This window comes from Macrobrachium nipponense, chromosome 13 (assembly GCF_015104395.2).
Source record: "Macrobrachium nipponense isolate FS-2020 chromosome 13, ASM1510439v2, whole genome shotgun sequence".
Taxonomy (NCBI): domain Eukaryota; kingdom Metazoa; phylum Arthropoda; class Malacostraca; order Decapoda; family Palaemonidae; genus Macrobrachium; species Macrobrachium nipponense.
This window is the reverse complement of record NC_087206.1, coordinates 63,778,135-63,793,080: the sequence shown is the minus strand read 5'-3', so window position 1 is coordinate 63,793,080 and position 14,946 is coordinate 63,778,135. Positions and strand designations below refer to the sequence as shown.

At 36.7% G+C, this 14,946-nt stretch overlaps 1 protein-coding gene across 8 annotated transcripts in view; it reads left to right on the top strand.

Moving 5' to 3' along the window:
• LOC135225854 (uncharacterized) overlaps positions 1-14,446 on the top strand; it is a 151,331-nt gene extending 136,885 nt beyond the window's left edge. For all 8 annotated transcript variants that reach the window (XM_064265398.1, XM_064265396.1, XM_064265397.1 and 5 more), the window contains one exon: positions 269-14,446. In XM_064265398.1, the coding sequence (XP_064121468.1) occupies positions 269-2,531 (2,263 nt within the window). In that variant the 3' untranslated portion in view covers positions 2,532-14,446. The remainder of the gene's footprint in view (positions 1-268) is intronic.
• Positions 14,447-14,946: the final 500 nt, after the last annotated feature.

Below are 14,946 nucleotides of genomic sequence, written 5' to 3'. Positions count from 1 at the left end.
TTCATGTTAAAGTATCAATGTAATTCATGTGAAGTTTTGTGTCATTTACATCAATGTAAAGTATTAAAGTTTTCTGTACAAGCTAAATTTTTAATGATTCACAGTAAATTGTAAATATTGAACCTGCAGTTGTATGAAAATTCTGTCCAGTTATTCAAAAGTTGTGGAGTACATAATACAAAGATATATTTATAATAGCTGAACCAGAGCATCAAAAGTACCCTTAACAAAGGAATAGAACTTAGATCCTCTTTCTTCCTCCCAACAGGTTTACCAAATGCGAGAGCATTGGTATGACAAAGTCATGGGTAATGAGCGAGGAGGAGAGGTTGCAGCTGATGAAGACGAGGCTCACAAAGAGGATGATGTACCAGTCAGGCAGTGCTGGTAGTGGGAGTGGTGGGGGAGGTGGAGTTGGTAGTGTTAATACAGGTGGCAGTGGTGGACGTGGTACAAACTCAGGGTCTTATTCCTCTAGTGTATGTCCTAAAGACAGCTCATCCTCGAAAAATTCACAACCCTCTTATCAGCAAAGTGGTGTATTGCCCACGTATCAGCCCCCGGCACATCCAGTGGACCTGGATAGCTCAGGTTCCTCTCCAAACAGTTCCCCACCAACTCCAATAACAGGAACAGTTGCACCAATCCAGTATGGGCCAATACCTCCTCCTGCACCACATCATCCCAGTGAAGGCCTCCATCATCCAGTAACCACAAAGGAAGAGAGTCCAGTGAGGACCATGTGCCGGGGAATCAAGAGAGAAAGTGACGAGGAGGATATGTCAGTGGAACGAGTCTTTAATCCAGCTTCGCGTTATCTTGACGCCAAGGAATTTGAATTCATAAATCGAGTTGTAAGCAACATCAAGTTGGTTGAACAGGAGTTGCCATATCCAGAAAATTCACAGTCAGATGTGATGTCTACTTATGGACGATTTGCGGAGAGGCTTACAAAATTCCTTAGACAGTTTCCAGAGTTTAGCAGTCTCCCTTCAGTGCAACAGGGAGCAGCCATTAAAAAGAACATCACTGTCATTGCTCTTGTGTTTGCTTCAAGTTTCTTGAAAGAAGACACTGGCAGCTATCACAATGTTCATTCGCCTAATCAGCCAATGATCACCAACATGACAATGATCCAGAGAGCGATGTCGCCAGAGGTATTTAGTAAGTTCCAGGAAATTCTCAGCGGTCTTCGCATGTTTAATGTTGACACTCGAATGGCTTATCTTCTTGTTCTTATTATAGTATTTAATATGGACGGACAGGAAACACATCTTAACAACTTCCAGAGTATTTTGCAACAATATATTGCTTGGAGATTTGGAGAGCTCAATGGCAAGTCAATTTATGACGGTCTTATACGAGCCCTTCAGAGTCTTAAGCGTCATTCCGAACTCTTTGAGAGTATGGTTGTTCGGCAAAGAAGTATCACTTCATCCAGTTCAAGTGCATTGATTTCAACTATAAATCGCCATGACTGTCTTATATCTGGCTCTCCAACTACAGAAGAGGTAAAGAGCGTAGTGGAAAGCATGACTGGAGAGCAAATAAGACAAATGCTGAATGGGATGGATATAGAACAAATGAAACAGATGCTTCAGGGTAATGGTTTAGAGCAAATGAAGCAGATGTTGCAGACAATGGAATCTGAAATTACACAGCCCAGTGTGCAGGAGAGCAGCTTGATAAGTAGTCCTCCCCCACTGCACTGTAACTCACCTCAGAGTATGGTACAGTCTCCACATAGTATGTTACAGTCTCCCCATTCTATGTTGCCGTCACCACACAGCATGCTTCAGTCTCCTCAGAGCATTATCCAGTCACCTCACAGCATGATGGAGTCTCCCCATAGTATACACCAACCTCCGCCATCACCTGGAATCTTGCAGTCACCAACTGCAAGCATCACTCAGAACATGCATACCATGCTTGACATATCTCACAGCTTAAGTCCAAGCCCGAATTCATCTGTTTCTCAGATTCTTACCTCAAGTAGCAATCTACTTAATCAGTATCAAGACATGAAACCTGGGGCTTTTCTGAACTCTCCTCAGTCTCTCGAGTTGTCTCAGAGTCTGATAGATATATCCAGCCCTTCTCCTCACCCAGTCAATCTGACGGCATCACCCGCACCGTATATTCCTAACCAAGAAAGTTACGTACTGGAGCAACCATTACCCGAGACTGCATACTCTGACCGTCAGTCCCCTTTGGAGGAAAGCACATACCTCAATCCACCTCCATATCCTCAGGCTCCATATAGTCCTGCTCCCTTAAGTGACCAATACAACAAGGGATTTATGGCTCTGTTTTCTCCCTTGCCCTTTAAAGAAGAACCTCAGAATGTGAGTAGCAGCAGCAACACCAGCAGCAGTGGGATTGGACTCAGTGTAACATCTAGCATGAGTTCGCCCTTGTCGTCTCTGCTAACTTCTCCAGCACCTTCCCATTCTTCACTTCACGAGTCTGACAACAGTTTGTCCAATTACCAAGAGCCTGAACATGGCAACTCACTTGGGGCTGCACCTTAACTCTTGGGCATTTAGTTTCATGTGACAGTGACCACTATATGTTAATGTTTATGTATTCCAAGCGGGTTCCTGCTATAGGTTCTAGCTGTAGAGCTCATTATTAGATGATGTTTATTGTTATAGAATAGAGCCGTTGTGACAGTTATCATAGTGACCTCATCTCGCATACTGCCCAAATCCTCGCTGTAGAAGTTTCATGTGCAAAATTCTCATTTTTGTTGTCAAAGCAAACAGATTAAATATGCTTCATATTGCTGTAAAGCCTAGTGATAGGAATTTGCATATAAAGGTTCTCAAGTGACAATTATTTGTACAAGATTACCTTCCAACTCCGGCCATAAAACTCAACAACCTAAGTACAGTACAGTATAATACAACAATGTACAGGTTCTTGTGTGCTTGAAACATTTGAGTTTATCCTCCCAACTACCTACTTCTACCTCACTCGACAGGTATCGTGAATACAAAAATTGTTAATGTTCCAATATAATTTCTTGTTATCTGTGTAGCTATTTTCCAGTCATACAGTCAGACAAGCTGAGCTTACAACTGCTGGGATTATTAGATTAGTGAGAAAACAAAACAGCTCAGCCACACAAACAAGCTCTTATAAAATACCAGACTAGCTAAGATGGGCCACAGAAAGTTGGAAAATTTGCTACAAGATTACATGAATTCGTAAATCTCTTGATGTTATCCAAGAATTCTTTTCGTAGCTTAACAGGATTAATTTATATTAGCTGAAACTTCTTTGCAGAAAAATCTCAGGTATTGGGGATTGAGTTGATTCAGTGCTGGCAGCCAAAGGTGTTCTAAAAAACTGCTTTAACATTACAGATGTAGGGTATTAATGAAGATTTTTTCATGTAAATATGTTTTATAAATGAATATTTTAGAAAAGAAGTGCAGCATTGATAAAATGATCTCATTTAGACTTTTGTTATGAACCTAACATAAAGTAGTACATGGCAATGTGCCTTTGTGATATGATATTTCTTCATGAAAATTTTAAGCAGTCTCCTTCATCTTTTTTTCTGAAAGCAGTTATTGTATCCAGAATGGTGTTTTTTAATCACTTGAGTGGTTCGATTATCTTTTCATTAAAACGCAATGTGAAATTTGAATATTATTCAAAGTACGTAGTAGTAGGGCAAGTTGAAAACAAAGTTTTTTCCAATGGTGATTTTTAAATTTCCTTGGATTTACTTGTAAAAGAAATAGTGGATTCTTTTTGCACGATTAGAATTTAAACTTTAAATTACAAAGTATGATTTGTTTTTTCAGTGAAAACTTGAAAGGAATGTTTAATTACTGAAAGAAATTTGGAAACAGGAAAGAATCTAACGGCCAGCACTAGTAATGCATCTTCAAGCACAATTTTAATGTTAATACTCTAATGTTTTATGATACGTTGTATCATATCCGATGTGCATTTTTTATAATTGCCTATTTGCAGTACAAGAAGAAGTCAGGTGTTTTTTCTTATTTTTTCTATATGTGTAACAGTCATCTTCCATATGCCAATATTTACTGACAGTAGTCCATGCAAATGCTTTTTATTTTGTACATACACTCAATAGATCTCTTGCTGAATATATATGCTCCATAATGATTACTGCTATTAAGAGTTTGAAAGCCCCCATAAAGTCACTAAAGAAGTTTCAGCCATCCATTTCTGCATTCCAGTCAGATACAGCAGTGTGGTAAAGATTGCAACTTTCAGTGATTGCCATTTTAGTCTAGATTTTTTACTCCCACTTTTGTATTTTATTTTGCATTACTTTTGATGAAGGTATGTTTCAGGTCTATGTTCTGAATGTTCCTAAATCATTTTTATGTTAACGATCATTCAGGGCGCTTTCTTTAAGGTAGCTCCTTTCACCAACAGAATTATTTCAAAACCTGAACACTTAAGTTTATTGTTATTTCGCCATTCAGCTGTGCCACATGAATAATGGATGTGGAATAATTGGTTGTTTGTCAAAGCACCTTCCTATAATTGAAGAGGGTCTAGACATGATATAATTGAAAGTCCATCGCAAAACTAACCTAATCCAAATGTTGACATTTGGATGAGGCTTGTAATCCAATCCCCTGTAAAGTTAGGATCCGTTAGGACAAGTCTGGATTTTACGAGAAAATGCTGCTCAAATCATTTGAAATGTGTGTAGCCATCATGAGAAATTACCAGGTATCTTTACCATAGCTGTCAGTGCAGTTTCTAAGTCAGTATGATGCCATGTTAACCAGTTTTGATAAGACTTTAATGGCCAAGAATATGGTTTAGAAACCATACGAGTCTAATGCAGAGTCTAGTGAACCTGCTGTGAGCTGTTCATTATTTTCAGAGGTGCCACACAACAAACTTTTAAGAGTAACGGAAGGTAGGACGAGAACTTTGGGGAAACTTTACCCATGAAAGGTCTTTACTGTGTTATGCATATTACAATTGCCCCAAAAGGTGTTAGTAAACAACTGTTTCGTAACAAGTATTTTAACTTTACCCATATATGCATGATACCAGAGTATTGATACTTTACCACCTTTTGATGAGGTGAACCCTTACTATTCAGCGAGAGGAACAATAAAAGCTAGTGACCGCAGCAAAAGCAATTGAAAGTGAGACATGAAAGAGCACTTGATTACTTGTATCAGAAGCTCTGATTTATTCAGCGAAATGAATCAGCGTTACATTAGGCTTTGTTTTGTTCGTGTTTGGTTTCACTGTGCAAAATACAATAAGCCATTGTCTTGGCTGGTTTATTCTTATCTCTAGTATTTTGGGTCTGTTAGGATTCCAACCAACCTAATTTCAGGTGCAGTGTCATGAACCAGTCCATAGAACTCCCACTGAATGATGGTGGTACATGCCACGGTATGTTCTCCTTTGTGCTTAGAGAGGTGTGATATCAAGGACTTGCCTGTCTGCTATGGATAGCATTAATATCGTAAGCATAAGGCATCATCTCTGATATTACATCTTTACATGATGTAGAGCAACATATTGATGCGGCACCATCCTCGGAAAAATAAATTGGAAACCCGAGCCTGAATTGTATGTATGTTGGCAAGGCGTTGGGCAGATGCGAATACTACCATGTGACAGGCTTGTTTCATGTACAGTGTCTTGTGTTGAATGCAACTATCTGAATAGATGAACCCTGCATGTGAATGGTTAGGAGAGTAATGTAGTCCATCAGGCAGAAGTGTCTACAATAGAAACGGTTTAAGAATTATATATATATACGGTATATTATTGTCTGATGTATGTAATGACAAAGGCACTAAGATTCATGTATAAAATAAATTACATTATGTGGTTTGCTTGCAGAGGCAAGGCTAAAGCATAATAATAATGTGTATTATTATTACATCGGCATGTGTTTTGTTGGACTACTATATATATAAATATATACATATGTCTATTTTTTGCTGCGTGCATTTGTTGTATGTACAGTTTGAACTTCAGATGGTAAGTTTCCAAGGCATTAGATAAGCTAAATTAATTGTACTGTATGTAAAGTATATATTTTTATTGGCTCTATTAGGCCTCCCAAACAACAACCTTATGAATTTGTTACTGGTTCTGTTACGTATTTTAAGTTTGTATGCTCATCTGACCAAAATACAGAGTGAGCTGCTATGTATTATACAAATGTGTTTGTACAGAAGAGGGAGCCTTGGGAACTTAATCATGTGTCTCAAATCTTGTGATTAGAGTAGTTCACCAACTTCAAAGGATCATAACCCAGATGGCCCGTGGCACAGTGTTTTCAGTACCACTGGACTTAGGAGCCTCATGGTCAAGATTATTGAGTTTTATATTATATATTTTCAAAATTGGTGAATTAAGCTATATCATTGAGGTGTCCTGTTCCCTCCTTGTTATTGTTCTACAGAATGTGCTCAATTAGGCTAACTGCTGTTTACCACAGTACCCTCGCGTAGTCACGTCCGGTGTGTTTGACAGTGACGTGGGTGCCGGGGGAAGAATATAGTAACCCAAATTCTTCTTAAGGTCAAACTGAAAGTATGAACTGTTTAAACCTTGTTTTTTCTTACTTTCTGTATTACTCGCAGCAAATTCTCTGCAGTTGATGATCATATGCAGTACTCTTAAACTAATTTGTCTCTGGGAAATGGGACTAAACACTACTTTAGGTCAAGTATGCAGCTTACATCATCTGATCATTCATAGGTAGACTAAGGAAGATGATTTTGTGAACCTTTTCCTTGATTGCTTTTACTTCACAGTCAGCATCACCAGGGATATGATCAGAGGTGCAAGAGGCTATTTGAACTTTTAGTTTGATTGCAAATGTTCAAGGATGTTTTTTATGAAGTTTCTTTTCTGAATTAAGCCCCATTTATAAAAATGAGGCTCTAAATATATAGTACATATATTATCTTGTCTAAATGCTAAGTTGTAAGGAATGAATGCATCAACTATGGCTACTAAAAATAAGAACAGACTGAGATTGTCACTAGAGTAAACAGGCTTAGGTTGAACTTAAGTGTAAGTTGGCATTATCTGAGATAGAATACTTACATTTTTGAGTTCAGATTCTCGGAGGAAGTCGTTTAATCGAGCACTTGGGAAGTGCCAGTTTCACTGACCATTATGATTGTTGGATGAGTTTAATCCAGTAGTGTTATTAGCTGAGTAAGTCTACATGAGCACTGTGAATCACCGGGTAAGTTTGAAGAATTCCTCTCGTTATTCAAAGGGAAGTGTGTCTAATGATCTGCTTATTTGACCTTACATTCATTGATAACATATGCGTGTTGCTGCTATCTTCCTCCGACCCAGACGAGTAATGAATAGTGTCCGAGGTTAGAGAAAAGGCACTCGAAGGCTGGCCAAAACTACCTCCAAACATTAGAATTTGTAGTTCTTTCAGTCATCCACATAGCAATAGAAATATCACTTGACAGATACATTAGTGTCAGAAAACTTTATATTAATAACATTGCATGACAATGACAGCATGATTGTGACCCAGTTTTATGATGAGGAACATTTTGATTGAAACAGGTATGTGCCGAAATCTCCTCTTATCACTGAGCCGTCTTGTTGAGATGCAAGAGACCAAATATACCGTACTGCTAGTTAATGCACTTTCAAGATGTTTTTAGTATACTTAGCTTCCTCTTAATGTTCATTACACCTTCATGGTTTAACTTTTCCACTGTTACCAGTGTAGCAAAGGATTCTAGCTATCCAATGCACAAACCAAGAGTTGACATCAAGTGTAACAGCACTTTGGCTGTTTCAAGTATTTTTCTGTATTTTATTATGTTTCACCTTTAGGATCTGATTTAGCATGGGTATTTATGAACTTTGTAGAGATAGGTTGCAATACATTTTGGTTTGATAATGGCATAAAGTACTTCGTCACTTATATCTTAGGTGGATTGCAGTTGCCTCTTGGGTGTACTGCAGGTAAAGCCTCTAAGCCTTTGTTTATCCTCCCTAACCATTTTTTATTATCCTTTCAGCATTGTAAATGCTGTGTCACTTGTTTTTTTGACACAAGCATTAGTGGTAGAACTTTCATAGGGATGAACGCTTATTACAGCCATACTTGGACCAGCAGTACTGACTGTTGAATACATACCTAGATGGCTATGGCTAAGTGTTCATCACTGTGGGATATTTACCAGATTCTCATCCTCTTCCATATGAAAGTAGCAGAAATCTTTAAGCACCTTGAGTGTTTTTCGCACTTGTTTAAACGTAGGTGACTTATGTATATAAATATTTTATTGCTAACATTATCATAATTACTGTAGCAATGTCATAATCACCAATCAAGAGACTTCAGTGAAGGTCATGCGTGGAATTTTGAATGATTCAAAGAATTCACAAAGGTTAACTGCTGAAGACTGTTAGTTGATGATTGTAAAGTATGGTAAAGTCTTCTCTCATAAGAATGGCCACTACCATTGGTATCCATCATAACATCAGCTCCACTATGGTATCAATCATTCATGTAAAAGGAAATGAAAGTTTAAATAAAAAAAAAAAAGTGTGTCATCACAGTGTACTCTACATTGTGTCAGATAACGATGGATTCTCTCAGAATCCAGATGGCTAGGCTAATGAGGGAAGTCTCCAGCACTTCCCGTGTCTTGTTAATAGCGACCGAAGGAAAGCAGCGCATTGTATGATGGCGTTTCAATTCTAATTCAGGTTCATACATTGGCCAGGTATTTCCTCCCTGGTATTAACATGATGCTCATAAGATGCTCACTGTGTATGTCTGTGTGTGTAACAATAGGAGCTACATATGTACAGGACAACTATTATTAGTATTCTATCTTATTCAATATATATAACCCGTGTATGTTTAAATGTGTTTGGAAACAGGAATAAGACAATAGACCTGACTTTAGTAGCGGTGACATAGGAACATGAACAGTTTTGTGATGTGAGAAGTCATCTGAGCTTTGCATGTCAAAATTAAAGATCCAGTTTTAACATTCTGTTGCTTTCCAAAACACTTTCCATACATATGATGTATTGAGCGAACTTGTACGAAGTACAGTACTGTTATGAATGAAAAATGCAGCATTGGTAATAAGGGTATTTTATTTTTATTTTTATTTTTTAATTAAGGAGAGAACTGTGATCTTTTGGGTGCTCAGATTCTGGACTTCCTCGCATGTGTGTTTTTGTATGTGTGGGGCCCAGTTTATAAAGTTACTATATAATAGCAAAAAAACATAAAAAAACAAAAAAAAAGCAAAAAAAGTAAAACTGGTCTTCTACTTTGGTCCTCAAGTAAAAATATTGCCAGTATGTATCACAACATGTAAAGCAAAAACAAAAAATTTAACTATTTCAGAAAAAAAACTGTCATAACCCTTGTAAACTGCTTTTTGTTAACAGTTTGAGGTTTTTGGACTTGTAATATATGTGAAACCTTTTTCTTTGCTGCCTGCTGAATAAACTCCATTTCACTTATCCTTCACACAGTGCAGAGAATTGAATTTAGAAAATTTTTCCTGTATTGCCTGTGCATGTGAAAGGTGTAGTGTAAGCAAAAGCTTTCACATATAGTTCCGGTCGTTCTGAATAGTGGATCTTAGGCAGAACTGATGCCCACGGCTGAACTTCTTCCCGGAGAAAGTTCTAGCTGAGGATAGTGAGGAAGAGCACCAACAGGTGTGACTGGCTGTGATATGACCCAGATATAGGAATTGTAAAATTTCTTTTATTTTATTTGCGCTTCACGGTGAAGCGCCATCATTTAGATTAGGTTTAACTTCTGTAACTGAAGTAAAAATATATCCCCATCTGAATTAGATGTAAAACATTGCATTAAGATGTAGTAGCTTAAGCATAAAATGCAGTTTAATACATCGAAATGTTAAGGTGTTAATTTTGTTATATTGCGCTGCTATATTTTTCATTAATCGTTTTAGCACTTGCATTTAAGTAACACTTGTAGAAAAACCTCTGTTTGTGATCTAGAATGTTTTGAAACCCAACTCATTTTGAAGTAGAGCTTTCTTTATGTTAATGATTATCACCCTTTTATTTTTATTTTGTAAGAATAATGTTATTGAAATAGATATAGGGAAAGAATCTGTACGTACTAGCCAATGAAAAGCCTATATACAACTCTACTGAGCAGTATCTCCAATCAAGAAGTTTGCGTATATCATGACATTTCTGCTCTTCTGGTACAAATCAGTTATAAATTAAAAAGGAAGAAACAGAATCATCCTGTGCAATAATCAAAATATGTTATTGTACTTCTCCCCCAACCCCTCAATTCTCTGATAGACCTCCTGGAAGCATGAATAGGAAACTGGGTACATAGTACATGTATTAAGAGCACTGTCTTTGTCAAAGGAGCTTCATCATCTCATGTCCGTATCACAAAGTCTGGTTATGAGTCCCTTGTGCATCTCTTTCGTGCTGTCATTTGATGATGCATCCATACAGTTTGCCGCACAGTAAATGCAATATATTGTGCTGCGTAGCAGTTTTTTTTTCACCGGAATTTTTTATCATTTCAGTGAAATCTTGAGGTACAAAGAATTGCAGGTAAATTTGAATTGATATACATGATTAGTGTTGTACAGCCTATGATTTACTGTTGCCTACATTACATGTTGATCACACCCCTCCACCCACTCAACCCCCATAATGTTGTACTAAGGAAGTAGCACCACTGTTAATCAAAGACACTGGATATTGTTCCGAAGGTACGTGTAAGATTTTCTCCATTCCGTTTCACGCGTCGTAGAATGGAGAAAATTGTGTGACCGCAGAGGTCACTCACCATCCCCAGTCCAATGCTTAGAATGACATGATGAAAACTTCCTTTTCAACATGATAGTTAAAAGGGCTTCTTATGATATAAACCTTATGTTTAGTTATAGAAAGGGTTTAGCACAAAGAGCAGCCTATACAGTATTATATTGCCAAGTCATTAAAGAGAAAGCTTTTTTGAAATAATCCAAAGCATTAGAAATTCCCTTCTCAGCCCGTCATCAAACCTTGCTCAAAGTGCATATACACAGATACTGTACTCCACTATCCAAATCTCTATTCTTCTTTGTCTGGGTCTTCACTGCTGTCATGTTTTAGGTGTGGACTGATTTGAAAGAAAGCAACTGACAGAGAAGCAAAGCAGTCTGCATCTTAAAAAGCATTCGTGGAAAACGATTTCACCAGTTTTGAAGGTCATCACGTCTTGGAAGTATGAGATTATGGATAACTGCAGTTAGTGATTTTAGAAAGTCTACCCGGTGCTTCCTGGCAAATTTGTCAGAACAATAGAAAACAATTTTTTCTTACTAGTAAGACATCCAAAAATTGTGTTATTCAAATTTTTCTAATATAATGAAATATTATGCCACCACCAACCCAAGATTAACTTAGGGAGAATACTTAATCTCGCATCAGCATGGTTTGTGAATGACTCAAAGTAATTCTTTCACAATCATTTTAGCCTAAGTTTGTGCCTAATAGCCTACACACAAGCTGATGATACCCATTTGTACTTCGTAAATTAATGTAGACAATTTATCTCTGCAGCCACTGTTATGACCAGAGCACTATTAATGAGAATTATTTCAATTGCAATAGTTCAACACGTTTTATGATGTGAACACAGTATTAAAGTATATGGCTATTAATGTTCTATTGGCTAAATAGAAATAAATTTTGCAAATGGGAATTGTAAATAAGTACCTGAATTATACCCAATCAGTGAAGAATTCCATATATATCATTGCTTTTATGTCAGACTATTTATGGGATACAGAACTCTGTTTCTATAACTGTCATCGTAGTCTTCTTGTTAGCTGACTTTTTTTAATCTTTGTGGCAGTATTTCTATGTAATCTACACATTAATACTTTGTTTATTTTTTGCTCAATAATGCAATGGTTTGTGACAGGTTTGGCTGTTTTTTTGTTATTTGATTGTATATTATAATTTAAACTTGTGGTATTTCAATTTCTTTTGCTTACTATTTTACAAAAACTATTCTGAAGCGAATTCATATTGTAAGAAGAGAATCTCACGTGAAGGAGTTACAATTTTCTGTCATGAGCATTTGTATCTTAGAGTTGTTATGTTGGGATGATAGATGTTTTGATGTAACACTACATACCTTGTTTCTACGGATGCTTAACAAAACTGCTAAACCTGTCATTCTTATTAACCTTAAGCTACAGTATCCAAAATTGTTAATCACTCTTAACAGTAGTTTGCCTGAGTCATGTTTGAGTTCCCACTCAAGTTAATTGCCTTTGGGCAAGTGTTCAGTGAAAATCATATCAGATGTTAAAAACCCAGCTTTTCCCATCAGTACTGGATCTTATGCCATTGCATTATGTAATCTGTACTATGGCCTTATTGATGTTTTACTGAGATATTGGATTTTGTCAAAGTTAATTTTTTGTTTTCCTATTTGCTTTTTATGTGCTTGTTTAAAATCATCGTTAGAGAATGATTCTTACCAAAACTTTTGTCTTACTTTTTCTCAACTGGTCTTTTTATGACTGTACTCTGATTCTTGTAAGCCCTGATTGATTCACTTTTTAAACAGCATATTTGTCCCAGATATCTGACCGTCATAGATAATATCAAATTGCAGGTTTATTAATACTGTAAGTCACTTCCATACCTGTAATTCAGTACGTGAACGAATGTAGTACTTGACTTCTCAAGAATCTATCACTGAGCACTTGTTTTCCAGGCATGTAAGAAACGTTCTTGTGTAGCATTTACTGATGGGACACTTTGTGAAAGTCTGTATTAACAACTCAGGAAAGATGATATACGATACAATATAGAGATATATTCCAAAATACGTAGTCATGTGATCTCAAACTTGCCTCAGGTATGACCAAGGGTTAGCATTTGCAGATTCAGTGAACGTTTGTTTCCACTCAGTATATGGAATCACAATACAGTAATAGTAATACTAACAGTAATCAAATTATTGGACGTTGCATAGCATTTTCATTCCAGTAGTATAATGAATTTAGATTCCTTAGAAACTGGATCTGTAAATATACTCCTCTTTGACTTGAAATATGTGGACCCTCTCGTTTTCACTGTGATTTTGATTTTGGCTTAGAATTTTCTGGTACGTTATTAATCACACAGCTTTTTAAATGAACCAGCACTGCCGGGAATAAAATGAAAAGTGTAATTGCATGGAATGGTTCCAAGGTGGTGAGAAAATCAATTTAAAAGGTTCTCATCATGTTATACTTAAATGCTAAGGAAACAGTATGTACTGTGTAACCCGTTTTAAGAGATTAGAAATTCTATATCTCTCCACATATGAGATAGAAACCCTGCAAGTATGTGAAAGTTTATAGCACGAGATTATGTAGAGGTCATATTCCCTTGTACTGCCAAATAATTATGCAGGATACAGCTTTTGCTGTCAAACAGTTGTATAATTATCTCCTTTAGCATTTTCGTATGTCAGTAGTGCCCAGCATTGATATGATTCTTGGCCATTCACTGCATTGTAGATGTCCGTACTTTGTTGTGAGAATATAAAATTATGTTTTTCGTCCCCAATCCTTTTCGTTTGTAAAGTAGTAGTGAATTTACCTCTTGATTCTTCTGTTTTGTCGTAGATGCCCAGGCAGATTGAATCTGTCGGGCTGTGTTCCACAAAATTTCCGTGTCACCCATTTTGAATCCTGTTTGCAGTATATAGTCAGTTCAAACTTTTACATCATTGATTTTCCAGAAGTCGTTACTTCAGAAATTTTTCTTATATTACTATAGCATAATGCACGAGATACACAAGTGGGCCTCTTTCTGAAGGTGGTTCCTTTATTTGCGGATTTTACAATCTTTATCCCAATCGGGAGGCTGACATACATACATTTGTGTGTATTTAATAAAGACTACCAGAAATCCTTTGCTGTCTTCAAAAGAGCAGATTCGTAATTTTGTTTTCTTGAGTTTTATAGCATTCGACCCGTGTTTGTTGTGTTCACAGGGGAAAAAAAGGTTGATTACTAGGATGCTTTCTATTGGCTGCTTTTCATACTTTTTTTTTTTTAACATTCATTTCTCCAAGCCTGTATCTCTCCCTGTTTCTGTGGCTAAACATAAGACCATCTGTTCATGTAGAGTTTTAAAAAAAACATATATCTTATGCTGTGTGAATCAAGTAAATGATATCACATTACTTTGGGGGTTTAGGAAACCTTAAATGTTTGCCCTGATGTCTTAGTGGAAAGGCTCTTAAAATTTATTTATTATGTGTTGACTGTATATAATGATTATTTTATGTAAATTTTATCTGGAAAGTCTCAATATTATATTTATTAAGATGGATGAATAAGTATACTCCTAGAGTGCAAAACATTATCTGAACTACGGTGATAATGTCTCAATTTTTAATAAAATGTTTAAAGTCTTTTATCTTTGTTTCATTGAACGTCTTCCTAATTTAGTGTTTTTGGATTGTACCATCATTTTTTTTTTTATATTGAACCACTTCTTGAAGGTTGTAAAATATCAGAATGCTTTCGAAGGACTACGAGCAACACTTGAAATATATCACCATATTCAAAGAGCGTTATAAAACTACTTGCAGCTAACGAAACCTTTATTCCAAAAGCCCGGGATTGTAGAAGATGGAGATTACTGATGAGAGAAAGTCTTTAAATTATTGAACTCCAACTCTTCAGTGCTGCATAAAAGGTAGCGTGTTTGTTATCACTATTTGTACTGCACTGATTAATAGTTGCAATTCAGTGCATTCTTCAATCTCAACAGTGTTGAAAGCGTGGTCTGATTAAACCATTTAATGCTCAGCGGCGTGGTTGGTATGGTATTAGCGTCCCACCTCGGTCGCGAGTTCGATTTCTGGCCATTCCATTAGGAGTGAGAGATGTGTATTTCTGGTGATAGAAGTTC